General features: G+C 49.8%; 1 protein-coding gene across 6 annotated transcripts in view; it reads left to right on the top strand.

Annotated features, from left to right (window-relative positions):
* LOC105486488 (ATPase H+ transporting V1 subunit C2) overlaps nt 1–25,720 on the top strand; it is a 63,442-nt gene that overhangs the window by 25,967 nt on the left and 11,755 nt on the right. For 3 of the 6 annotated variants that reach the window (XM_071076228.1, XM_071076230.1, XM_071076226.1), the window contains exons 4-9: nt 7,472–7,557; nt 10,157–10,186; nt 16,734–16,828; nt 21,161–21,252; nt 24,301–24,399; nt 25,033–25,101. In XM_071076228.1, coding sequence (XP_070932329.1) covers nt 7,472–7,557; nt 10,157–10,186; nt 16,734–16,828; nt 21,161–21,252; nt 24,301–24,399; nt 25,033–25,101 — 471 coding nt within the window. The remainder of the gene's footprint in view (nt 1–7,471; nt 7,558–10,156; nt 10,187–16,733; nt 16,829–21,160; nt 21,253–24,300; nt 24,400–25,032; nt 25,102–25,720) is intronic. The other 3 variants (XM_071076229.1, XM_071076231.1, XM_071076227.1) reach the window with 1 other exon arrangement.

The raw sequence follows: 25,720 nt of genomic DNA on the forward strand, positions 1-25,720 counted from the left end.
GGGACTACAGGCACCCGCCACCACGCCTGGCTAGTTTTTTGTATTTTTAGTAGAGACGGGGTTTCACCATGTTAGCCAGGGATGGTCTCGATCTCCTGACCTCGTGATCCACCTGCCTCGGCCTCCCAAAGTGCTGGGATTACAGGCTTGAGCCACTGCGCCCGGCCCTGACATAATTTTTTAAGTGGGGTTATATGCTTTACATGCTTAAATGCTTTGTTTTGACCCAATTTCAAATTTCCAGAAAGTATGAAAGACAATAAAAAGAATTGTCAGCCAGGTGCGGTGGCTCACGCCTGTAATCCCAGCGCTTTGGGAGGCCAGGGCAGGCGGATCACCTGAGGTTGTGAGTTCCAGACCAGCCTGACCAACATGGAGAAACCCCATCTCTACTAAAAATACAAAATTAGCCGGGCATGGTGGTGCATGCCTGTAGTCGCAGCTACTCGGGAGGCTGAGGCAGGAGAATTGCTTGAACCCAGGAGGTGGAGGTTGCGATGAGCCAAGATCACGCGATTGCACTCCAGCCTGGGCAACAAAAGTGAAATTCAGTCTCAAAAAAAAGAGAGAAAAGAAAAGAATTTTCGTATACTTTTACCACATCTGCTTTCTCTCTGTTTCTGTCTCTGCTTCTGTCTTTTCTCTCTCTCTTTCTGAACTCTGAACTCTTCAACAGTAAGTTGCAGACATGATGTTCATTTACCTCTAAAAACTTCAGGGTGTATTTCCTAAAAACAAGGACATCCTCTTATGTACCTTAGTATGATGATCAATATCAGGAATGCAGTACTGGTACTCGGTCTACAGATTTCACTTGGATATCACCGTTTGTCTCAACAGTGTGCTTTCGAAGCTGGGGACAGTGGCACATTTCTGTAGTCTCAGCTACTCAGAAGGAAGGTGGGAGGATCACTTGAGGCCAGGAGTTTGAGACCAGTCTGGACCACACAGCAAGACACCATCTGTTTAAAAAAGAAAAAAGCACACTTTCTACCAAAATAAAATGGCATATTTTCTCAGATAATAGTAAAAACTGAGATGACTTCCTGTCTTCTGTAATAAATTGTCATGTCTCTTTGGCCTTATTTAAACGGGAACACTTACACAGACTCTTTGACTTTCTTTCTTTCTTTCTTTCTTTCTTTTTTTTTTTTGAGACAGGGTCTCGCTGTGTTACCCAGGCTGGAGTGCAGCGGCACAATCTCGGCTCACTGCAACCTCTGCCTCCCAGGCTCAAGCAATTGTCCTGCCTCAGCCTCAAACCTTTCCGGCCTAAACCTGGAAGGGTTTAGGGTTACAGTAGCTGGGATTACAGGCATGCACCACCACACCCGGCTAATTTTTGTGTCTTTAGTAGAGACGGGGTTTAGCCATGTTGGCCTGGGTGGTCTCGAACTCCTGACCTCGTGATCCACCTGCCTTGGCCTCCTGAAGTACTGGGATTACAGGCGTGAGCCACTGCGCCTGGCCTTTTTGACTTTGATGGCTCTGAGTTTAAGTGTTTAGGTCAGATATTTTGTAAAATGCTCCTTAATTTGAACTCGTGCTGCTTCCTCATGGCTAGACTGAGGTTATGCAGTTTTGGCAAAATGCTGCAGAGGTGATGTTTTCCTCAGTGCATCGCAGGAGGCACAGAGCATTGGTCTTTTCCATGTGTATGATGTTAACTTTGGTCACTTGACCAAGGCAGTATCTGCTTAAATTTTTTCTTTTTTTTTAATGAAGTAAAAGATACGTACAGTGAAATGTACACATCTTAAGTGAACAGGCTGGAGAGTTTTGACAAATAAGTCCTATCCATCAGTGTAACCAACATCCCAATCGAGGTCTTTATCTATTGTTTACAGTGGCTTTTTTAATTAAAAATATGGTTTGTCCATCTTTTATGGGTTAATATAAATTTTTTTTCCTGGCATTTCACATAAAGCTGCCAGAGTTTACTTTAGACTAACATGGAAGAGCTAATTTCCATGGGCCTTGGAATAGTGTAGATTTATGATCAATTTATGCTTCGACACTAGCTTACCGTGTAGGGTGACCTTTAGCTCTCTCAGTCTTAATTTTTTTTCATCTCTAAAATGGGGATGTCACTTAGCTCAAAACCTTATCTCAAGAATGGAATCTTCTGGCCGGATATGGTGGCTCACGCCTGTAATCCCAGTACTTTTGGAGGCCTAGGTGGGTGGATCGCCTGAGGTCAGGAGTTCGACACCATCCTGGCCAACATGGTGAAACCCCATCTCTACTAAAAATACAAAAAATTAGCTGAGCGTGTTGGCAGGCACCTGTAATCCCAGCTACCAGGGAGGCTGAGGCAGGAGAATCGCTTGAACCTGGGAGACGGAGGTTGCAGTGAGCCAAGATCGCGCCATTGTACTCCAGCCTGGACAATAAGAGTGAAACTCCGTCTCAAAAAAAAAAAAAAAAAAAAAAAAAGAATGGAGTCTTCAAAACACCTAAAAAATCATATATATCAATAAATAAAAAATTTTTTTTTAAAGAGGCTGGGTATGGTGGCTCAGTGCCTGTAATCTCAGCACTTTGGGAAGCTGAGGTGGGAGAATCACTTGAGGCCAGGAGTTCAAGACCAGCCTGGGCAACATAGCAAGACCCTGGCCCTACCAAAACAAAACTTTTTTTAAATGAACAAGCCAGGAAAAAACCAGCAAAATATATGAATATGCTATTCACAGAAGAAGAAAATAGGCTTTTATAGACCCAAACATGAGAAAAGATGTTCCAGCCTCACTGATGATCAAAGAAATGCAAATAAAAGCAACAATGAGATATAATTTTTCAGATATCAGATTGGCAGAGATTACAAAGATTCATAATACCTATGTTGGCAAGGGTTTAGGGAAGCAGGCAGTCTCATACGCTGGGGTGTGAGTGTACACTAGCTTTGTACATGTGTAGGGTAGTTTAGTCTTGCTTGTTAAAACTCTAAATGTTCATACTCTTAATTCCAGAAGTTCCTTTCTTAGCAACTTATTTTTTCTTTTTAAATGCATTTTTTTAAATGCATTTTTCTTTTTAAAAATACATTTATTTATTTTTTAACAAAGTTCAGCTTTCTGATCCGGACAACTTATTTTTTATATATACCTGCACAAGTGAGCAAAATGTATGTATTATTGTGATACCATATCAAAGTGGCAACAACTCAAATGTCCAATCGTAGCGAATTTGTTATGATACAGCTGTGAAGTGAAATACAGTACAGTAAATGAAAGGAATGAGGAATCAGTCTTCTCCTGTGAAAAAGTGTTCACAACGAACTGTAGACTGAAAAAAAGTACATTTAACACAGAATCTAGACTCTTAGTTCCCTTTCAATGAGAAAAATTTTCTGATTCAGTAATACTGCAATTCACTGATGACCATCGTTAATGATCACGGCTAAGTCAGGACTGTTTGTGGTATGTGGAACAAGGGTTTTTTCTAGCAGTAGAGCTTCATCAGACCAGGTTATTCGGAGACGTTTCTGGTGTCATGTATATGGCTACGGGCCACACTTCTATGTAGTTAAAGACTTCACAGAAGGGCAGGTGTGGTAGCTCATGCCTGTAATCTCAGCACTTTGGGAGGCCGAGGCAGGTGGATTGCTTGAACTCAGGGGTTTGAGACCAGGCTGGGCAACATGGTGAAATCCCATCTCTACCAAAAATACAAAAATTAGCGGGGCTTGGTGACAGATGCCTGTAGTCCAGCTACTCAGGAGGCTGAGGCAGAAGGATCGCTTGAACCTGGAAGGTGGAGGTTGCAGGGAGCCGAGATAGCACCACTGCACTCCAGCCTGGGCGACAGGGTAAGACCCTGTCTCGAAAAGCAAACAAAACAAAAGAAACAAAAACTTCATAGAGGCGAGGACAAGGAGCACTAAAGAGTCATTAGCAAAATGATGAGTGAGTTCTCAGGTCTGTTAGGACAGAAGAAAGTAGGGGTGCCAGAATTCATTGATTCATTCATCAAACGTTGCTGAGCAGCTGCTGTGAATCAGGCACTGTGGTAGGTGCTGGATGTATGTAAACGAATAACTACTCAAAATATTATAAGGGATGTGGTGATAGGAGACAGCAACTCCCACAGGCCGCCGTAAGGATAAAGGAGGAACCATTGGCAGCACTAAAATAGGAGCTCCAAAAGAGCAGGGACTTTGTTTTGTCCATGACATTTTAGAACAGTGCTTGGCACATAGTAGTTGTTTGATGTATGAAATTTGCTAAACAAGTGAACGAATGAATTTATGGAGTCAGGGTCCCAACAGATAACAGAAGATCCACTTGCAAATTATGCCCGGGATAATTTGAGGAGGAGCTCCTTATAGGGAGACAGAGTTATGTGTGGGCTACAGGAGAATCACAGGAACCATGCAGGAACCCACGCTGGTGGAGAGACATTGTCACAACCTCTAGGCTGGCAGGGACAAGAGGATTGAAGTCACTGGAACTGGGAGGGAACCAGACTCTCCCTCCCTCTGATCTCCTGCCAAATCTACCCAGGAATCATGGGGCAGAGAACCCAAAACAGTCCACCCAGGTTGCCTAGAGCATATCTTAGGGTGTCTCTCACAGACTCTGATACCTTACAATGGTATCGGGCACCAAACTCCATGAAGAATCCCATGAGATAAGGAGTGTCATCCCCATTTTACAGCTGAAAACTGTAAAAATGTGAAAACATTTTGCAGACGAAACTGAGATTAGTTAGGTAATCTACCCGAGGTTATAATCAGTAAGACGCTATTAGCTACTGTTCTAAGAAATGCCATCATACTGGTGGAGATTTAATCCCAGGATGGGACACAGTGACGGTAAAGATAGCAGTGTGGCCTGATGGCTGAGAGCCTCATTTTTGGAGTCCACATAATGACTGGATGGTTGGAAGGGATGGGGCAAACTACTTCTCTGGGTCTCAGTTTCTCCATCCGTAAAATGAGATGATACCCAACTTTTGGGAATTTTTGTGAGGATTAAATGAGGCAATGATTATAGAATGTCTGATACTTGGTCGACTCTACTAAATAATAGGTGATATCAGAAGATGACCTTAACTCTGTCTGGCTGGGCTCAGTGATTCATGCCTGTAATCTCAGCAATTTGGGAGGCTGAGGCCTGAGGATCACTTTAGTCCAGGAGTTTGAGACCAGCTTGGGCAATATAGTAAGACCTCGTCTATACAAAAAAATTTAAAAATTAGGTGGAGGATCACTTGAGTTTGGGAGGTCAAGGCTGCAATGAGTCGTGATCACACCACTGTATTCCCATCCTACCTGGGTGACAGAGCGACATCCTGCCTAAAAAAAAAAAAAAAGGAAGCCGGGCGCAGTGGCTCACACCTGTAATCCTAGCCCTTTGGGAGCCCGAGGCGGGTGGATCACGAGGTCAGGAGATCGAGACCATCCTGGCTAACACGGTGAAACCCTGTCTCTACTAAAAATACAAAAAAATTGGCCAGGCGTGGTGGCAGGCGCCTGTAGTCCCAGCTACTCGGGAGGCTGAGGCAGGAGAATGGCATGAACCTGGGAGGCGGAGCTTGCAGTGAGCTGAGATCCGGCCACTGCACTCCAGCCTGGGTGACAGAGCGAGACTCGGTCTCAAAAAAAAAAAAAAGAAAAAAAAAGACCTTAACTCACATAAACCATGCAAGTGTTAAGCCTTTGGAAATATGCCGGAATGTGAAATATGTTCCCTCTTGGGTGGGGGAGTATGGTTGTTCAATTTTTGTTAACTACTTTATACTTGTATTTTTCCATTTTTGACCATGAACACGTGACTTTGAGAGTCAGGAAAGCAAGGTGCTACCTCTCCTTCTTCCTTTCCTTTTATCAGGGCCTCCCATGTTCCTGCCTCTGTTTTCTGTGTTGGGCCCTAGGCCTCTGGGCTCCGGTCCGAGTGGCCAGGGTGGCCAGCGTCTGCAGCAGTGGAAGATCTTGTACTCCATGTAGGATTCAGTGACTTGAGTCCGCTCTTCCTGCAAACACCACCTCCCCCCTGAGGGCGGGGAGAATGTGGAGAGAGCCTGAGGCAACAATTTGGATCCTCATAACTTTCAGACTTTGCTCCTAGTTTGACTTGTTTTCCAACTGGAGTTCTAATGGCTCAGGCTCCTGGAGCAGACTCTCCTTGCTATGAGATGATTGGTTATGTCAATATTCATGATGATCCTGTAAAATGAGTATCATCCGCATTTTATAGGTAAGAGAACCGAGGCTCAAAGTAATTACATCAGTTTGGCAGGGCGCGATGACTCACACCTGTAATCTCAGCACTTCGGGAGGCTGAGGCAGGTGGATCACTTGAGGTCAGGAGTTCGAGACCAACCTGGCCAACCTAGCAAAACCCCGTCTCTGCTAAAAACACAAAAATTAGCTGGGTGTGGTGGTGAGCCCCTGTAATCCCAGCTACATGGGAGGCTGAGGAAGGAGAATCACTTGAACCCGGGAGGCAGAGCTTGCAGTGTGTCGAGATTGTGCCAGCCTGGGCGACAGAGCAAGACTCTGTCTCCAAAAAAAAAAAAAAAATTGGCTAAAATCCTACATTTGGTAATTGACAGAGCTGTGGCCAATTTGAGTCCTTTTGCCTTCAAATGCTGTACTTTCTGAAGCCTTCAGTATGTTTTTCAGAGACAAAAAGTTTTAATGTTCTAATTATAAAAGCAATACCTGATTATAATTGGACAATATGTAAAGTAGGAAAATCACTTTCATGTCATCGTAGCCAGTGTCCCTACTGCCTGCAGGAGTTTGTATCTTGGTATTTTTCCAACATTATAATGCAAGCTTTGTTCCACAGTATCAGGAATTCTTTGAAGCTTTATATTCAATGGCTCCCTAATAATCCCTCAGCTAGATGTGCCATCATTTACTTAAACAATTCCCTATTGTAGGACCTTCCAGTTGTCTCCAATTCTTTACTGTCAGCAGCGTGCTGCAAAGAACATCGTTTTATTCAGAAAGCTTTTTCTGTTTGTCCCGTTTCCTTAAGATAGCTTCCCAGAAGTGGAATTACTGGTTCAAAGGTTATTAGCTTTTTTTTTTTTTTTGAGATGAAGTCTAGCTCTGTCACCTAGGCTGGAGTGCAATGGTGCGATCTCTGCTCACTGCAAGCTCCACCTCCCGGGTTCAAGCAATTCTCCTGCCTCAGCCTCCCGAGTAGCTGGGACTACAGGTGCCCGCCACCTTGCCCGGCTAGGTTTTGTATTTTTAGTAGAGACGGGGTTTCACCATGTTGGCCAAGATGGTCTCTATCTCTTGACCTAGTGATCTGCCTGCCTCGGCCTCCCAAAGTGCTGGGATTACAGGTGTGAGCCATGGTGCCTGGCCGCTATTGGCATTTTAACCCTCTTCATACATCTTGCCAAATTATTCCCCCAAAGGGTGTCACCGGCTACTTTTCCTGCCAGCAGCATGTGACAGTATTTTGAGGACAGCTTCCTACTCTGACCAGCTCTTTTTCTTCTCTCTCCAAAGCCTCATAAGAAGAATGGCTCAGAGCGTGGTGGAAGTCATGGAGGACTCAAAGGGGAAGGCCCAGGAGCACCTCCTGGCAAACGGAGGTAGGTGGGGCAGCACTCTGACGTGGAGTGCAATCTCCCAGCTCCATCTAGACCAGAGTCGCCCTCGCTGTGGCCACACAGCAATCACCAAGACGGCCCAGGCCTCAGTGGACGCTCTGGATTGACAGGCTGGGCAGAGGCTCTGCACTCACTTTTATTTATTTATATCATTATTATTTTGAGACAGTCTCCCTCTGTTGCCCAGGCTAGAGTGTGGTGCAATCTTGGCTCACTGCAACCTCCGCCCCCCGGGTTCGAGCGATTCTCCTGTCTCAGCCTCTTGAGTAGCTGGGACTACAGGCACCCGCTGCCACGCCTGGCTAATTTTTGTGTTTGTAGTAGAGACAGAGTTTCACCATGTTGGCCAGGCTGGTCTCAAATTCCCAACCTCAAGTGATCTGCCCACCTTGGCCTCCCAAAGTACTGTGATTACAGGCATGAACTACCATGCCCGGCCAAGTTTTATTATGATTATTTTCTGAGACTTGGTCTTGCCCAGGCTGGAGTGCAGTGGTGTGATCATAGCTCAATGCAGCCTCAACCTCTCAGGCTCAAGGGGTCCTCCCACCTCAGCCTCTTGCTCACCACCATGCCTGGCTTATATATATATATATATATATATATATATATATATATATATATATATATATATATTAGCCATAGTAGAGACAGGTTTTCTCCATGTTGGTCAGGCTGGTCTCGAACTCCCGACCTGAGTTGATCCGCCTGCTCCAGTCTCCCAAAGTGCTGGGATGACAGGAGTGAGCCACCGTGCCCAGCCACGCCTGGCTAATATTTTTTATTTTTTGTAGAGATGGGGTCTCGCAATGTTGCCCACGCCAGTCTTAAACTCCTGGGCTCAAGCGATCCTCCTGCCTTGGCCTCCCAAAGTGCTGGGATTCCAGGTGTGAGCCACTGTTCCTGGCTGGTGCACTGCTTTTAGCTCATCAGCACTGCTAGGTTTGGAAGTTATGCCCCTTCCTAAGTTCACGGCTCTGCAGTTCCGCCTCTACTCTCACCGGCTGGTGAACTCCTCAGAGTGTTGCAAATGAACACAGGGTCAGGGGGCTCAGCCCGGCTCCTACTGTTTGCCCCTCCACCCTCTCCAGAGCCACCACTCTCCCCACCTGGGCAATTCAGCCCCCTCACCTCACCCTCACCGATTTATCCCTTTGCCCAAACCAGGTATGAAAAATGCCTTCCTGTGCTGAGGAAGGCCTCCAGCCAGTCTTCAATTGCCATCCAGTAAATAAGAACAGAGGCTGCGCCCTGAAGGCTCCCTGCAGTGTAGTCACGTTGGGAATGTCTGCCTCCCCCGTGCTGATAGGAGGAACCTTTAGATTCCAATGATATTTTGGTTCATTAACTATGTGCATGCTATTTCAGTGCATTTAAAGTGTGCAAGGCAAAACCTTTGAGACTTTGGAAACTTTAGAATTAAATATTTAAATATCTGTAGAAATGATTAAACTTACGTGATTCTATGCATGTATATTGAAGATGAGAGTAGAGAGAATACTGGGCCCGTGTGGTGGCTTACGCCTGTAATCCCAGCATTTCGGGAGACCGAGGCGGGTGGATCACCTGAGGTCAGGAGTTCAAAACCAGCCCAGCCAACATGGTGAAACCCCTATCTCTACTAAAATACAGAAAAAATTAGCTGGGCGTAGTGGTGCACACCTGTAATCCCAGCTACTTGAGAGGCTGGGAGAGGATAACTGCTTGAAGCAGGGAGGCAGAGATTGCTGTGAGCCAAGATCGCACCGTTGCATTCCAGCCTGGGTAACAGAGTGAGACTCTGTCTCAAAACAAACAAACAAAAAATAACAGCAATAGATAATACTGTATGTTTACTGTACCCTTTCCATGTTTAGAAATATTTAGGTATACAAATGCCATGTGTTACAGTTGCCTGCAGTGTTCAGTATAGTCACATGCTCTACAGGTGTGTAGCCCAGGCGCAGTAGGTTCTGCGAGATAGCCTATGTGTGTCGCAGGCGATACCACCTAGGTTTTTGTAAGTGTCCTCTGTGATGTTCACACAATGACAAAAATCTCCTAATGACACATTTCTCAGAATGTATCCCTGTCATGAAGCAATGCATGACTGTATATACTATATGTTTATAATAAAATTTATATCCTTTGTTATAAATATAACATATATTCATACTTTTCCCTTCTGAAAACATGAGGAGACTTTTTTTTGAGACAGAGTCTCACACTATCACCCAGGCTGGAGTGCAGTGGTACGATCTCGGCTCACTGCAACCTCTGCCTCCTGGGTTCAAGCGATTCTCCTGCCTCAGCCTCCCGAGTAGCTGGGACTACAGGCGCCAGCCACCACGCATGGCTTGTATTTTTAGTACAGACCAGGTTTCTCCATGTTGGCCAGGCTGGTCTTGAACTCTTGACCTCAGGTGATCTGCCAGTCTCGGCCTCTCAAATCCCAAAGGATTATGGGCGTGAGCCACCGCGCCTGGCCAGAGGAGACTTTATTTGGCTGTTTAAGTTGACAAATTGAAATGTTCCTACCCCACCTGTGATCTTGGCTTTGTGTGTCTATGTGGCTTAATAACTCCACCTTATTATATTGCAGGCTTGAAAGAAAAAATGAAATGTTTAAAGAGTAGGTTATGCATTGTTTGCTGTGTCTGTGCTCGGCGTGATGCCCGCATGTCCCGGGAAGGTGGAATCTCGGTCTGGTTGTAGGGGTGCAGTGATCAAGTTACCACGATTTCTCAAGTAACAACCTTGTAACTTGGCCACAATATCCATATGACACAGATAACCACCGTCTCGTCCCCTCCTCTTTGTCCTATCACCCCTGCCTCTCCTGAGCAGCACTGCATGCCACTGGAAGCTGGGAACGCTTTGACCTTGTGGAGTTCAAGGTGAACTGTCTCTTTCTGCATGTGGTCTGCTTCTTGCTTTGATGCCGCGTGGTGTCCCAACTGCCTGCTCTTTGAGCCTGTCTGTTTTATGGCCACTGGAAGCTTAAACTCCAGGCTTCACTTTGGGTGGCCTTGATGGGGTTCAGACATACAAGGAGCCTCCGGGCAGTCCCGGTGCCCAAACAGGTCTTTCCTTGTGTGAATGTTAGAGGGAGTCATTTGCTTTGGATTTTCTCCAACCCGCTCAAACTGGTGGAATCAAAAATAGCAAATCATTTTAGGTTGAATACAAATCTTTAGAGATTGGCAGTTATCAAATGCCTTCCCAAATGCAGTCTGTTTGTTACACTGAAATTTTTTGCTGATGCTAAGAAAAAAATCACCTTGTCACGTTAACCAAACGGGTCTGATTTCCCAGAAGGTCACTCCTCGGGTCCAGGACTGCAAGGCTGACTTCAGGTAGAGAGCTACTTTTCTACATAAACAACGGAGGAACTTTAGCTTATATTAAAATAGCGATCAAAATGCTTATATTTTATGCAAAATTAATATAACCTTAAGTTAGATGTTACTATTATGCAGTATCCATCCCCAGTCCTGATGGTACCAGCAGTGGCCTCTCTTCTCAGGAGGAGAAAATTCAGCTTCGTTTGTTGAATGGGCTTTATGACCTCTGTGCCTCCTGTGAGTCGGGTCTCAACTTCCCAAGACTAGAATTAGTGAAGCACATTCTGAAGCCTGGAGGCTGTAGGGAGGCTGAGGTGGGAGGATTGCCTGGGGCCGGGAATTCAAAGCTGTAGTGCACTGTGATTGTGCCTGTGAATAGCCACCACACTCCAGCCTGGACAACATAGCAAGACCTTGTCTCTTAAAAACAAACAAACCAACAAGCAAACAAACAAACAAAAAATACAGCATGTGCCATAAACCAGCCTAGAGAGACCTTTCTTTTCTTTTTCTTTTTGAGATAGAGTCTCGCTCTGTCGCCAAGCTGGAGTGCAGAGGTGTAATCTCTCACTGCAACCTCCGCCTCCTGGGTTCAAGCGATTCTCCTGCCTCAGCCTCCTGAGTAGCTGGACGACAGGCGTGCACCACCATGCCCGGCTAATTTTTGTATTTTTAGTAGAGACAGGGTTTCACCATGTTGGCCAGGATGGTCTTGATTTCTTGACCTTGTGATTCACCTGCCTCAGCCTCCCAAAGTGCTGGGATTATAGGCGTGAGCCATCGCGCGAACCGAGGGGCCTTTTTAAACTTAGTTTGACTTGGGCTGTCCCAGTGTTACCTGAATGAGGAAATCTTTCTCTTCTGCAGGGCACCCATGAACTAGTGATTGACAGGATGAACCAGAGGCATGCATTGTTGCATTTTAATCCTATCTCCTCCGGGAACAATTAGGGCACCACAGCTCGCAGCCGGTCAGACCTGGTCCAAAAGTCACTTCTGGATTTTCCTTTTCTCACCTGTAAATGGACTGAATGGCTTCACAGGCTCTTGGCTTCACCGGGACCTGTTGTTTCTGCTTGTTCCTTGCCTCTAGTTGAGCCGGGAGCAGGGAAGGACACAGACAGCTTTGACTGCAGCCAGGGCTGGCAAACATACCTTGCCTGGCCTGGGCCCCGGAATGTCCACAGAAGACAGAAACCCTCGAGGCTTGTCTGGCTTGCTGGGCGATGGGCCACAGCCTGGTTGGTCACCATCCCTCATGCTGCTGCCTGCCGGGCAGGCCTTGGTTTGGTTCTCGGACAAGACCGTCATGGCTCAAGAGTTGCCAGCCTGTGCAGAGCGTGTTTTGATGAGGGGTGAGCCTGCCTCGGTCATGGTCTGACCTCATGGGCCCTCAGCCCAGGTCCGCGTTACCCCCTCTGAGGCCCAGGCTTTAGTGACTACAGCCCAGGCAGGGGAGGCAAGCCCTGTGTGTTCCAAGCTGCCGCGGGCAAGCTGTGGTACTGTGAGTAGAGAAGGCCAGAGGGGCTGGGCACAGTGGCTCACACCTGTAATCCCAGCACTAAATGGGTGTCTCAGCCTCATTCTGACGAGAAGTCTAAATCTGTCAACTAGAGACATTTAATCAAAGGAGACTCCTCTATTATCTCACAATAATTCTGGGTCACTTTGCTCAGAGAGGTCAAGGAGCTTATATCAGGTCACACAGCCAGTAAAAGTCAGAACTGGCATTTAAATGTTGGCCTTACTGGTTCGAAAGCCCTAGTTCCTACCACTGTTTTACTGGCTCCCAAATACCTCTCAGCAATTTTTCATTGGCTTGTGGTGAAATCAGAAAAATAAAGACAGGCATTATTTTTTCTTTTTGAAAAAAATACATAAATCTTATTTTAAAAAGCAAGATCTGGCTGGTCACGGCGGCTCATGCCTATAATCCAGCACTTTGGGAGGCCGAGGCAGGCAGTTCACCTGAGGTCAGGAGTTTGAAACCAGCCTGGCCAACGTGGTGAAACCCTGCCTCTACTAAAAATACAAAAATTGGCCGGGTGTGATGGTGTGTGCCTGTAATCCCAGCTACTTGGGAGGCCAAGGCAGGGGAATTGCTTGAACCCTGGAGGCAGAGGTTGCAGTGAGTCGAGATGGTGCCACTGCATTCCAGCCTGGGCGACAGAACGAGATCCATTTCAAAAAAAATACATAAAGACCAGAGGGATGGCAAAGGGCCATCCTCAGACAACATTCTTTCCAAAGGCAAGGTGCATGGACAGGGAAGGGCTTGGATGCCTGACCTGGGGCAAGGCTCAGTGTACACGGCTGGAGCTGGTGTTCAAGACATGTGAGAGATGAGGAGGAAGTCACAGTCACACACCCAGAAGCTTCTGGAGGCCCCTGCAGGGAGACATCATCTCGGACTTCCCTGGCATCTGTCAGTACCAAGCACATGCTGGGCACACGGTGGCGATGCACGGCCTTCACCTTCTGGAAGCCACAGCCTTGCTGGGGACAGACTTTTAGTGCCACATGCGCCGTGATGGAAACAAAGACCAAGCTGCAAGAAGCGGGTTCAGTCTTGGAGGAGTTATAGGGCAGGGATGCTTCAGATGGAAAGGGAGACCTCAGCCCTTTGGTCTGAATGCCATGAAGGCCTTGGACTTGGTGCAAATGGCCAGAGACACAAGCTTGATCTGAAATGTATCTCTTCCAAGCCACGTAGACAGTGCAAGCTGATACCACAGTCATGGTTGCCAGGAGGAGTCTGTTAGTATTTTGAGCATGTTTATGGAGCACTTGCTCTGTGCAGGGCACTGTGACAGGCTCTGGGAACACACAGACCAGTGAGTCACAGTCACTGTCCTTGAGGAACCTGAGACAGCACAAGGAGTGGAGTTCAGGCCAGCAGGAGCAGGGACAGTTGGGCCACCCCTGGAAGGAGCTGGTCTTTCCCTGTCCTACATGTTGAAGGACAGAGGCAGCCATGAGAGGAGAGTGGGGAGTTGTGGGGACTTGCCTGGGGTGTCAGAGGGGATGAGGTAGGAGCTGGAGGGAAGAGATGGATGGGATAGCACACACTGCCTTGCCATCTCCCATCCTGGGCTGCCGCTTGGTGCCTTGAGACTGGTTCCTGGCTTGTGGGATGGCTCTGGGCCCATGGTGGGAGGTGAACTTGCCTGTGCTTGTGCAGTGGGGTCCTGGAGGTGAGTTTCGCTGCTGTTCCTGCCGCAGGAGGAGTCCTCCCAATCCTCCTGGTTACCCTCTGACCGCTCCCTGCTCTCACTTCCTCCCCAGCCTGCACCCTTGCTACAAGGTCATTCCCACTGTGTGTGGCAATACCAAAACCTGTATTAATACCCAAACTAATACCAATGTCTGAGTCAGCCTGGACTGCTGTCACAAAATACCACTGACTTGGCAGCTTAAACCACAGACTAAGATCAGACAGCCTGGTTTCTCCTGAGGGCTCTCTGCCTGGCTTGTAGATGGCCACCTTCTTGCTGTGTCGTCCCATGGCCTTTCCTTGGTGCCTGCATGAGGAGAGAGAGAGCACGGATCCAACTCTCTGCTGTCCCTTCTTATATGGCCTCGAATTCCATTGGATCAGGGCCCCACCCTTACTGCCTCAGAGGTACTCTTGTCAACAGGCCAGGACTCGCCATGTTAACTCCAACACCAGCGTCCTAAGTCTGTAAAACAAATTCTCCCAAAGACCTCCTTCGAGTCCCGGTGGTCTAGAAGCTGTCTGAGTGTGGTTCCTGGGCAGGTTCCACCTGCTGCATGGCTGTGTCCACTTAGTGGATGTGGCAGGGAAGGGAGCCGTGGCCCTGCCATGGGCCAAGCAGGGCGTTAGGTGCTTCACGCATTGTCTCCCTTTATCCTGGAGTTTCCATAGCTTGCTCTGTGCCAGTTTCCTCATCTGTAAAATCAAGATCATCATAGGGTTTTAATAGGGATGAAGAATAAATTAAATGGAATAATTCATGTGTCTTGGCCCAAGGTCAGCAGCAGTAAGTGCCAGCTGCTTTAATGGTCATTGTCACCATCATCGTCCTGTTATCTTCAGACCTTTCCTATATCTCACACGCTGGCATTTCTTCCCCAGCCCGGTTTCCTCCTCCGTGTCCCATTTCATTCCCATCTGCTTCTTGGGGACCTATCCACCCACATGTCAAACTCAAGCTTGTCCCAGGCGGAACTTGCCTCCTCTCCTCCGTCCCCATCCCTCCCACCTCCATGGCTGCCCAGCTTAGTGTACTTCTCTCCCTCCACCCAGCCACCCAATGGGAAAGCTGGTGTCACCAGGCCTGCGTCATTGCCTTGCACCCTGTCCAGTCAGTCCTCCCCTGTCCTCCTCTCCCCTCCCAGGGCTCCTCCCACTCCTCTTGGCACCACCCTCTCCCTCCCACGTTCCTGCTGGCTTCTCGCCTGGAGCCTCCTCCACGCCAGCCTCAGAGGACTCCCCCAGAGTGTGTGAGTGTCCCTAGCCTGCTCCCCTTGGTCGGCTGGAGTCTTATTTGGTGACCCCACTGGCCACCACTGTCGGGGTTGGAGGAATCTCAGTCCAATTCCCGTGCTAGGGGCTGAGTGGGTGGGATCTAGTGTTGTTTTTGGCACTCGGTGAAGTGCAGACATGACCCTTGGTGACCGATCCTACCCCTTTCTGTTCAGTGCCCGTCCACACTCCCTCTTCTCTGACTCACAGTGCGCTGAGCACATAACGCTGCCAGCCCTCCTTGCCTGACACCCAACGCCCTCCATCACCGGCCACATGGCCGCCTCCTCTTCCCCTTAGCCTCCGCGTGAATACCATGTCTGTGTCCCAGTGGAGGGTCTCCATCCTCCCTAGCGGGAGCCGGCGCCAGCTCTTCGTCCTCCCTTAGCACTCCAGGAGGTCATCGCCGGGCCCCCAGCTCTCTGTGGAGTGTCTGCCTAGGGGTCTCCCTGTGGACCTTGGGCAGGGCGTGGTGTCTAGTGTGTGTCCCCAGCAGGGTGATGGGTGTGGAGTGAGCGTGACAGTCCCCTTTCATGCACCAGGATAGACTGGGAAGTGCCGGTGCACAGGGAGCCTGGTCTGGGACATCGGCCATAGGAAGGGCCCTCTGCCAGGGGCGCAGGAATTCCAGGGGCCACTGTGGCACTGCAGCTTCCAGGGAATTTCCCGCTCTCCCATAGACCGGCGTATTAAAAGAGGTCAGGTCCTGGGGCGGCTGGCCCAGGTAGCTCTCTTTAAGCGTGTGGCGAACTAATCTGAAGAGAGCAGGCAAGGTGCCACTCCGCTGTGTCTCAGGTAGGGAAATGGATTCTCTCCTAGCCTAAGGGTTGAGTCAGCTGACTTCAATTCCGGGGCTCGCTCCACCCCACACCTGGTTAGAATGAGCCAGAGACATTCTGAAGGCAGTGGGTTTGGTGGAATGAAAAGAAAAAAAGGAAATATGTGAAAACACTGGTGTGGTCTGTTCACCAGAGACTTTTCTCTAAATAGCATATACTGAAAAATGCACCTCCCTGCCGTTTAATATAAACCACAGTCACAAAGTCCAGTATTTTGCTAATGTGGAAAATGCCTTCTTTGAAATGGAAAGTGAAGGTTGAAACTGTCTAGTGCTTGGGCTGACAGCTCCCACGGGCTCACAGCTCCCACGGGCTCACAGCTCCCACGGGCTCACAGCTCCCTGTTCCCACAGGGAACGTTTGCTTTGCCAGAGCCCTGTGCCTGCCCACCAGCGTTGCCCGTGATGGCTGCCTTCATGTCTACGGTGATGCTTGACTTGGGATTCCGAAGTCTCGCTCGTGGACGCAGAGCGCAGGCTCATGTGTTGAAATGTGTTTGTATTCTTCCAGTTGACTTAACATCCTTTGTGACCCACTTTGAATGGGACATGGCCAAATACCCTGCCAAGCAGCCGCTCGTGAGCGTGGTGGACACAATAGCCAAGGTGAGAAAAGGGACTGCTCTGGGGGACAGCTGACTGGTGGGTCAGGCGGGCAAGAGCCTGGGGTCTGAGCCTGGGTAGGGCCCCCCTGTCAACAGCCTCAGCCTGCCCTGACTGGGCCTCTGGGTTTCTGAGGTGTGGCCTCCTTCCATGCACTGGGCAGGTTTGGGGTTTTAGGGCAGCCCTGGACAGAGAAAGAGTCAGTCCCCTGGCCTCCCCTCGAGGGCCCAGCACCCATTCACTTGCTGCTCCACTTCTTTTTTCAAAAGTTACTGATGGTGGCCAGGCACGGTGGCTCACGCCTGTAATCCCAGCACTTTGGGAAGCCAAGGTGGGTGGATCACAAGGTCAGGAGTTCGAGACCAGTCTGTCCAATATGGTGAAACCCTGTCTCTACTAAAAAATACAAAACTTAGCTGGGCATGGTGGCACACACCTGTAGTCCCAGCTAGTCGGGAGGCTGAGGCAGGAGAATCGCTTGAATCCGGGAGGTGGAGGTTACACTGCTCTCCAGCTTGGGCAACAGAATGAGATTCCATCCCCCCACCAAAAAAAAAAGTTACTAATGGTGAAGGCAGCTCCCCCATCATCTACTCCTACGAACCTGACACCTTTAGCCCCCAGGGGATTGTTCACCTGCAAAACTATTTGCTTTAAGTGGAGAGTTTGGCTTGGGAGCCCTAACCTCTTGAGATACTGCACCAGCTCTTCGCTCTCCACTTGTGACAATGGAGAGGCAGTAAGTGTCCCAACAGTCCTCTGTCCTGTTTAGCAATAGCCTCCACTCCACTTGATAAAATGAACACCCTGTGACTCGAGTCCCAGGGGATGCTGTGGGCGCCTGGAGCTGGGTGACTTCTCTGTATCATCACTGAGGGCGAGAGTGATGAGGACCATGAGACTGAGGCTGATGGTTTCTGAGGCCTGGCTCTCCCTTCTGCCACAAAACACTGAGCCCCTAATGTGTCCCGTCTCCTGCTGGCCCCCATGGCTGTGGGAGAGTCTCAGCCTGGGCCAGGAACAAAGGCGCCCGGTTCTCTACTGTGACTGTGGCCAAGGGTCAGGGTGGAGCTGGGCCTCTGACCTGTCCTCTGGCAACTCCTGCAGGTCTCCTGGAAAGTAGGGTGGGGCCAGAAAGCTCGGGAATCTGGGTGGGGCACCTCGGGGGCTGCTAACATCAAAGGGGCCCAGGCCCCTGCTGGAACGATCAGGCAGTGATTCTGGAAGGCCCTTCAAGGAGGGGCTGCCCAGAGCACCTGTGTCAGGTGTTCCCTTCAGAGGGCGCCGTGCATGTCCACCAAGGAACTGGAAGCACACGGTGGCTGGTGGGGCTGGCCCTTCTCTGCCTCACCATGGGCCAGTTTGGGATTCTCTGAGTCCCAGGGATGCCAGACTCAGTGTGGAGGGCCCCTGGAGCACATGGAGGGGGCAGAGGGGCTGTAGGGAGACCTGGCTTCTCCCATCCAGAGCACCCTAAGAGTGCCTTTGGCAGGAAGGAAGGAGGGCACTGGTTTGGTGGCATTCCAGATGTGCCCGAGACTGTGCTGGGCTCTCTTACTATCCACCTCATGCCATGGGGTGGACATCGCTTTCCTCTGAGTGCAGAAGAGGAAGCTGAGGTGTTGAGTGCGCGATCCAGGGCCTGCCACAGTTGGAGTATTATGCCGGGATGGGGATGCAGGTCTTGGGGACCAGAGCCTGCAGGTTGACTGTGTGCATGGTACCACTTCCCAAGGAAGCCCTGGACTGGCCCCAGCGCAGGGAAGCAGCTCCTGGCGGGAGCAGGGGCAGAGGCTCCGGGGTGTTGGCTCCCTCGGTCCTTCCTACACCAGGAACACAGGCTGCCTCAGTCCTTCCTACACCAGGAACACAGTGTGACACCCCCCGCCTCAGCCTCGTTCTGCCAACGAGAGGTCTCAATCTGTCAACTAGAGACATTTAGTCAAAGGAGATTCCTCTATTATCTCACAGTAATTCTGGGTCACTTTGCTCAGAGAGGTCAAGGAGCTTATATCAGGTCACACAGCCAGTAAAAGTCAGAACTGGCATTTAAATGTGGGCCTCACTGGTTCCAAAACTCTAGTTCCCACCATTGTTTTACTTGCTCCCAAATACCTCTCAGCAATTTTTCATTGGCTTGTGATGAAATCAGAAAAATAAAGACAAGCAGTATTTTTTTTTTTTTGCTTTTTTTCCCCAAAAAATATACAAATCTTATTTTAAAAAGCAAGATCTGTGGGTTGTACCCATGTCAGTTTCCTGGTTATGATACAGAACTATGATGGTGTGGTGCAGAATAGTATAGTATAGTATAGTTGTATAGGACAGTACAGTATAGTAATAGAGCTGTATAGTGCAGAATAGTAATCATATAGTTATATAGTTGCATAATGCTGTATACTATACAGTTGCACAGTATACTTCTATAGTGCAGAAGAGTTTAATATAGTTGTATAGTCGTACAATATAGTTGCACAGTACAGTATAGTATGCAGTTGTATAGTGCCGAATAGTATAGTTGTATGGTGAGGTGTGGGAAATCACTGTGGAAACTGCATGGAGAGTACTTAGGATCTCTATGTACTATTTTTGCAACATCCTGTGAATCTATAATCATTTCAAACTTGAAAGTTTTAAAAAATTATTATAAAAAGATGAATTTTATTAAAAAACAAACATGGCAAAATGTAAAGAGAAAAACATTTAGTTTTTATCTTTAAAATCATCACTTTAAATCTTTTTCTTTAATTATCATTTTTATCATTTTATTATTATTATTTTTTTGAGACAGAGTCTCACTGTGTTGCCCAGGCTGGAGTGCAGTGGTGAGATCTCGGCTCACTGCATCCTCCACCTCCCAGGTTCAAGCAATTCTCCTGCCTCAGCCTCCTGAGTAGGTAGGATTATAGGCACACGTCGCCATGCCCAGCTAACTTTTTGGTATTTTGAGTAGAGACAGGGTTTCACCATGTTGCCCAGGCTGGTCTCAAACTCCTGAGCTCAGGCAATCTGCCCACCTCGGCCTCCCAAAGTGCTAGGATTTCAGGCATGAGCCACCGTGCCTGGCCCATTTTATTATATATATTTTTTGAGACAAAGTCTCACTCTGTCACCCAAGCTGGAGTACAGTGGTGCGATCTCAGCTCACTGCAACTTCCGCCTCCCGGGTTCAAGCAATTCTCCTGCCTGAGCCTCCTGAGTAGCTGGGATTACAGGCGTCCACCACCATGCCCAGCCAATTTTTGTATTTTTAGTAGAGACAGGGTTTTACCATGTTGGCCAGGCTGGTCTCAAACTCCTTACCTCAGGTGATCCTCTCACCTTGGCCTCTCAAATTGCTGGGATTATAGGCATGAGCTACCTTGCCCAGCCTACCATTTGAATATAATCATTTAATTTAATCATTTTTATCATTTTAATTATATTTAATTATTTTATCTTTAAAATTATTTTATGATTTTATCTTTAAAATAATAAAATCATTCGAGCTGTGATCATCACCCCCATTCCCTTTATTCTCCCAAAAGGTAACCAATGTTTAAAAGTTTACAATGGATTCATCCATGTATAAAAATGTATATATTTAGACTAAAGCTGTTGGCATTCTGTGGAGCACCCATTTTCTTCATCTATTGACTCTTGAGATTCTCCCGTCAGCAGCCATGTGCTGGCCTGTAGCATTTGTTGATGGCCGTGGTGTAAATGCTCCTGCCATGGCCGGTTGCCTAAGCTGGTGGGGTGTTACTGCATGAGGCTGCGAGGAGGGAATGGGAAGGAGCCTGGCACAGTCAGCTCTCAGCACTGGCATTATCCGCCCTCTGGAACAAATGGGGAACCTGAGCCAGTCGGCCAGAAAGCAGGAGGGCGTGGCTTGAGCCTGGGCCTGTCTTGTTTCTGTCCACTGCACTTCCTTGCCCCTGCCAACACATGCGAGGGATATTGGCACAGCCAAGCCAGGAGACGGGGCATTTGTGAGGGCCAGGCAATGTCGGGTCCTCCTGGAAGCAACGATTGGGGGTCAGCCTGAGCTGCCCCCCAGCAGAGCCCGAGAGGGTAGGTGTGGGTGTGGGATGTCCCCACTGTTCAGGATGGGCTTGAAATCAGGAAAGGTTGGGCTCATTGAGTCATCCTAGAAAAGCCATCATGGCTTGGCGCCTGGGTGCCACACAGGGGCTCCTTGGAAGGGCCAAATGCTGGTAAACGGAAGCCATCCTGGCAAATGGCCAGGGCAGTTCTTTTTCTTGAACGCACCATGAGCTTTTGTGGCCATTTCAAAGTGTTCAGCCAACTCCTTCAGTGCCCAAGGTCACCAGGAGCTTTTGCTTTCCCAAACAGCAACTGGCGCAGATCGAGATGGACCTGAAGTCCCGAACAGCCGCTTACAACACTCTGAAGACAAACCTGGAGAACCTGGAAAAGAAATCCATGTGTGTATTCACCAGCCTCTACATCTGGCGAGGGCGAGTCCTGGCGGGGGCGTAGCGTTTGCCTGTCCTGCCACTGGGCCACCTGGGAGTCTGTGCCCCTGCATGACAGTGAGACAGACAGACAGGTGGAGGCACTCTCACCTCTCCAAGAGCCGCGTGCTGGGAGAGGAGGAAAGGGCCAGGCGAGGGTGATCACGCCCCGTGCATATGCCCAGGGAAGAGGATGCGGCCGTGCTGCTCCTCACCACTCGCTTCCGTCTCGCAGCTTCTCCAGGGCGCCTGGGTGCTGCACCCAGTCCTCCCCTGTGGAGGCTGCACAGAGGGCCCCCGGGGCTGACAGGAGGCCAGGATATCAGAGCACGGCCTGTTGCAAAGCGCAGCAGGGTAGTGGGCTCTGTGGACAAGAGCAGAGCAGCCTCAGGGACTCAGGTGCCTTCTTCATCCACCTGAAGAACCACTGTGTGGGAGAGGGAGCAGGCTCCGCTGGCAGAACAGTCACCACGATGGTAGAGATGCCAGAGAAAAGTGTTAACTCAGCAACGCAGTGGCATGGACTGTCTTGTGAGGTAGTGAGTGTCCTGTTGTTGGAGGTGTGTAAGAGAAGCCATGTAGCCAGACATGGTGGCTCACGCCTATAATCCCAACACTTTAGGAGGCTGAGGCGGGTGGATCACGTGAGGCTAAGAGTTTGACCTGGCCAACATGGTGAAACCCCGTCTCTACTAAAAATACAAAAATTAGCTGGGCATGGTGGTGTGCACCTGTAATTCCAGCTACTTGGGAGGCTGAGGCACGAGGATCACTTGAACCTGGGAGACAGAGGTTGCAGTGAGCTGAGATCACCACTGCACTCCAGCCTGGGCATAGAGTGAGACTCTGTCTCAAAAAAAAAAAAAAAAAAAAAGAGAGAGAGAGAAGCCAGGTGAGCTCCTGCTGGGGAGGCTGCTCCTGAACAGGGTGAGGTGGGGTTGGCTGGCATGGAGGAGCAGCCCAGTCCCCCCAGACTCTGGATCTGATGCTGTTGGTTGTTCTCCGAGAACCCTGGTCAGTTGTAGAGTTTTCAATATGATACCTACACTTGGCCCCTAACTCCAGAGAAGGGAAGTGACGCAGGGAGCCCCGAACCAACTGCCCTCCCCCTGATTGGCCCACTACTGTAAGCAGACAGAATGTTACCTGGGAGGTACCCCCACTTCTGCAGTCCACTTCTGAGGGTCACTGGGCCAGCTGTCTTCTTGTGAAAAAAGCAAATGGTACATTAGTGGAAAGAAAATTAAAAACCATAGATGGTTTTTAGGCCAGGCACAGTGGCTCATGCCTGTAGTCCCAGCACTTTGGGAGGCTGAGGCAGGTAGATCACCTGAGGCCAGGAGTTTGAGACCAGCCTGACCAACATGGAGGAACCTCGTCTCTACTAAAAATACAAAATTAGCTGGGCGTAGTGGTGCGCACCTGTAATCCCAGCTACTCAGGAGGCTGAGGCAGGAGAATTGCTTGAACCTGGGAGGAGGAGGTTGCAGTGAGCCGAGATCACGCCACTGCACTCCAGCCTGGGCAACAAGAGTGAAACTCTGTCTAAGAAAAAAAAAAAAAAAAGCCCACTTCACCTGGAGACCCTTGCTGTTGGATGCCTGGCTTCGTGTCAAAAGTAAGTGGGCATGAGCTCTGGAGTATGGGACAGAGGCCAGGCGCCAGCACAGAGAGCCCTAAGTGGGGATGGGTCATCCATCCATTCTAGCTTGGAGCCCGCATACCATGGGGCCATCCACTCACACAGCATCACCCTGTGATGGATTTCCTCAGGACTGGTTGGGACTTGAGCAAACACCTGGTCCAGCCTCTTCACTCAACTGGTGAGGTTCCATCATTCATTGATCATTCATTGATTTGCAGTGACTTTAATTGATTTACTGAGCACATACAGCAAGTATAAGAGGGCGGCGTACGAAGAGGGATGAACGTTTCTAACTACCTCCTCTGCGCTCTCTTTTCTTCTTTTGTTGTACATGTACCAAGTATGCACTGTGCCCTCAGGCCTGACGCTAAACCCTAAGATATAAAGCAGAATACAATACAATTTTTGCACTTGCAGAGCTCGTAGTTATTCATTCGACAAACATGTGTGGAAAGCTGGCTTCGTGTTGGGGGTTCAGAGGTGAGCCAGGGACAGAGGTGGGACAGTGTAAGGGTAATATGTTCAGTTCTAGGACAGGGAGGCTCATGCATGTGGTGCCCAGGGAGAAGGAACCTAAGGGCTTTATCCATGGCCATGCAGCTGGTCAGTGATGTTCAGGCAGGAGATAGCAAAGAAGCCACACAGGCTCCCTGAGGAGGGTGTTTCCCATTGCCTTTAAAGCTTTGGCCATGGCTGAGTGCTGGAGAGCGATTTCCCAGGAAGCACTCTGTGCCGACGTCACCGCCCCTGTGCTGGTCCCGCATACAGCCTGGGTAGTTTGATCTTGGCCCATTTGCTGATCTGACAGCCTTGATCCATGTGCCAATAATACCATACCCTCCACTCAGACCAGGTCCACTGGGCATGTAGAAAGCTATTTCAGGTGAGTGTCCCCTGGCTGCTGGGCTGGGAGGCCTGTAAAGTGACACGGAACTCTTATCAAGGATGGCTCATGCAGCTCCAAGAGCTGGCCGTGGTGTTGACACTTGAGTAACGTTAGCTGCCTGCCACCCGAGGCCCCCCTCCTGTAGCAGCTGTGGCTGGCACCGCGCACCGGGGCAGTGCAGGTCACTGAGGTGTTGGATTCGGCAGCCCCTTGGGTGATGGGTGATAGTACCTGAGGCCCTGCCAGCCTCCCTGTCCCTAGAGGAGAGGAGGCAGCAGCTGTGACCCCAGCACAGAGCCTGGCCCTGCGGTTGGCGGGGAGCAATCATTGCTGAGAATTGCTGTGTTCTTCTAGGCTCCAGCATCCCTGGTGCCCACCCTGCCTTGAGAACTGCCCCTCAGCCCCAGTGCCTGGGCATGGGTTTGTGGGGTCACTGTGTCCCTTTCTGCTCACACCGTTCACACCCTTTGTTCCACCTGCCTTTTAGGGGGAACCTCTTTACCCGGACACTGAGTGATATTGTGAGCAAGGAGGACTTCGTGCTGGATTCTGAGTATCTCATCACACTTCTGGTCATCGTCCCCAAGTGAGTGCCGGGCAAGTGGGTGTCTCGGCCTGTGCTGGGCGATCATGAAGGCAACTGGCCCTGCCCAGCAGAGAGGAAGGTGGGCCCGTTGGTGACTTGGGCAGAGTGGATGAAGATGCTCCCTGCCCAGCCCCAGTTCCCGGGAAACAGTCATTCCTTCACGGGGCCCTGCCTGCGGCTGTGCCAGCAGGGACAGTTGTTGGGTGATAGAGGTTGTGGCCATGACAGAAGCAGCCATTTATTGAGCGCTTGCTATATACCCAACGCGTGGTCGACATTATTTTATTTCATCCTCACCAAAGGCCTGGGAAGTCTGGTGATTCCATTGTCCTGAGGCTGGAGAGGCTGGTTAGCTTGCCCAAGGCCACAAGGGGCCCAGATTAGACAGTTGTTAGTGAGCCCCAAGTGCATCCATAGCTCTTCATAAAGGGACGTCTGTGGGTACCCCAGGGAGGCTGGGCAGGGGATTCCCCATGGGCACAGCCGGGCCTCAGGGGAGGTTAGGGCTCCCTCTGACCCCATCCCTGCTCACCTTCAGGCCCTCAGGAAAAGGGGTGTGCAGCTTCCTAAGCACTCAGGACACCCAAGAGCCTTTTCTGCAAAAAATTACGGAATGATTCTGTATTCTTGCAGATCAAACTATTCACAATGGCAAAAAACCTACGAATCTCTCTCAGATATGGTGGTCCCTCGATCAACCAAGTAAGTGAGACCCCAGCTTGCTCCCAGGGCCCCTGGATGCTTCAGGGCACCCAACCACCAAACATGCCCTGAGGGTGTAAGGCCCCCCCGGCCCTCCACACCTGGGCCCTCTCCTGTCCCTTGGCCTGGAATTCTGTCAGTGTCGCACACCTTGTCACATGCCAGAGTGCCTTCCTCTTTCAAAACTTCACTTCCCTGCCCCTGCCCTGGGAAGGCTGCCCTGGCCCCACCTGGCCGAGCAGCCTCTCCATGCCATTGCCTCTGCTGCATTCTGGCTCTGCATTCTCGGCTCAGCATCAATTCTTCCCTGCCAGAGGGGGAAGCCAGCCCTGGCCTGAGCAGCTGCCCAGTGAACGGCCACAGCGGGAGCCGGAAGGGAAAGCAGCCTCGGCATGTGGCCTGTGGGGGCCAGAGCAGGAGTGGCCAGTGGACCCTGGCAGAGTGACAGGCGGAGGGCAGGTTACAAACTGTGTCCATCATGGGACACTGTGTGGCGGGGGAACCAAGGATGCCGGCCCCATGTGTCAGAAGGGAAGAAGGGGAAAGGCTGCTGCAGAGAAGCAGAGGGTGTGAAATGGGTGTGAAATGGATGTGAAATGGATGTGAAATGGGTGTGAAA

This window comes from Macaca nemestrina, chromosome 13 (assembly GCF_043159975.1).
Source record: "Macaca nemestrina isolate mMacNem1 chromosome 13, mMacNem.hap1, whole genome shotgun sequence".
NCBI lineage: Eukaryota > Metazoa > Chordata > Mammalia > Primates > Cercopithecidae > Macaca > Macaca nemestrina.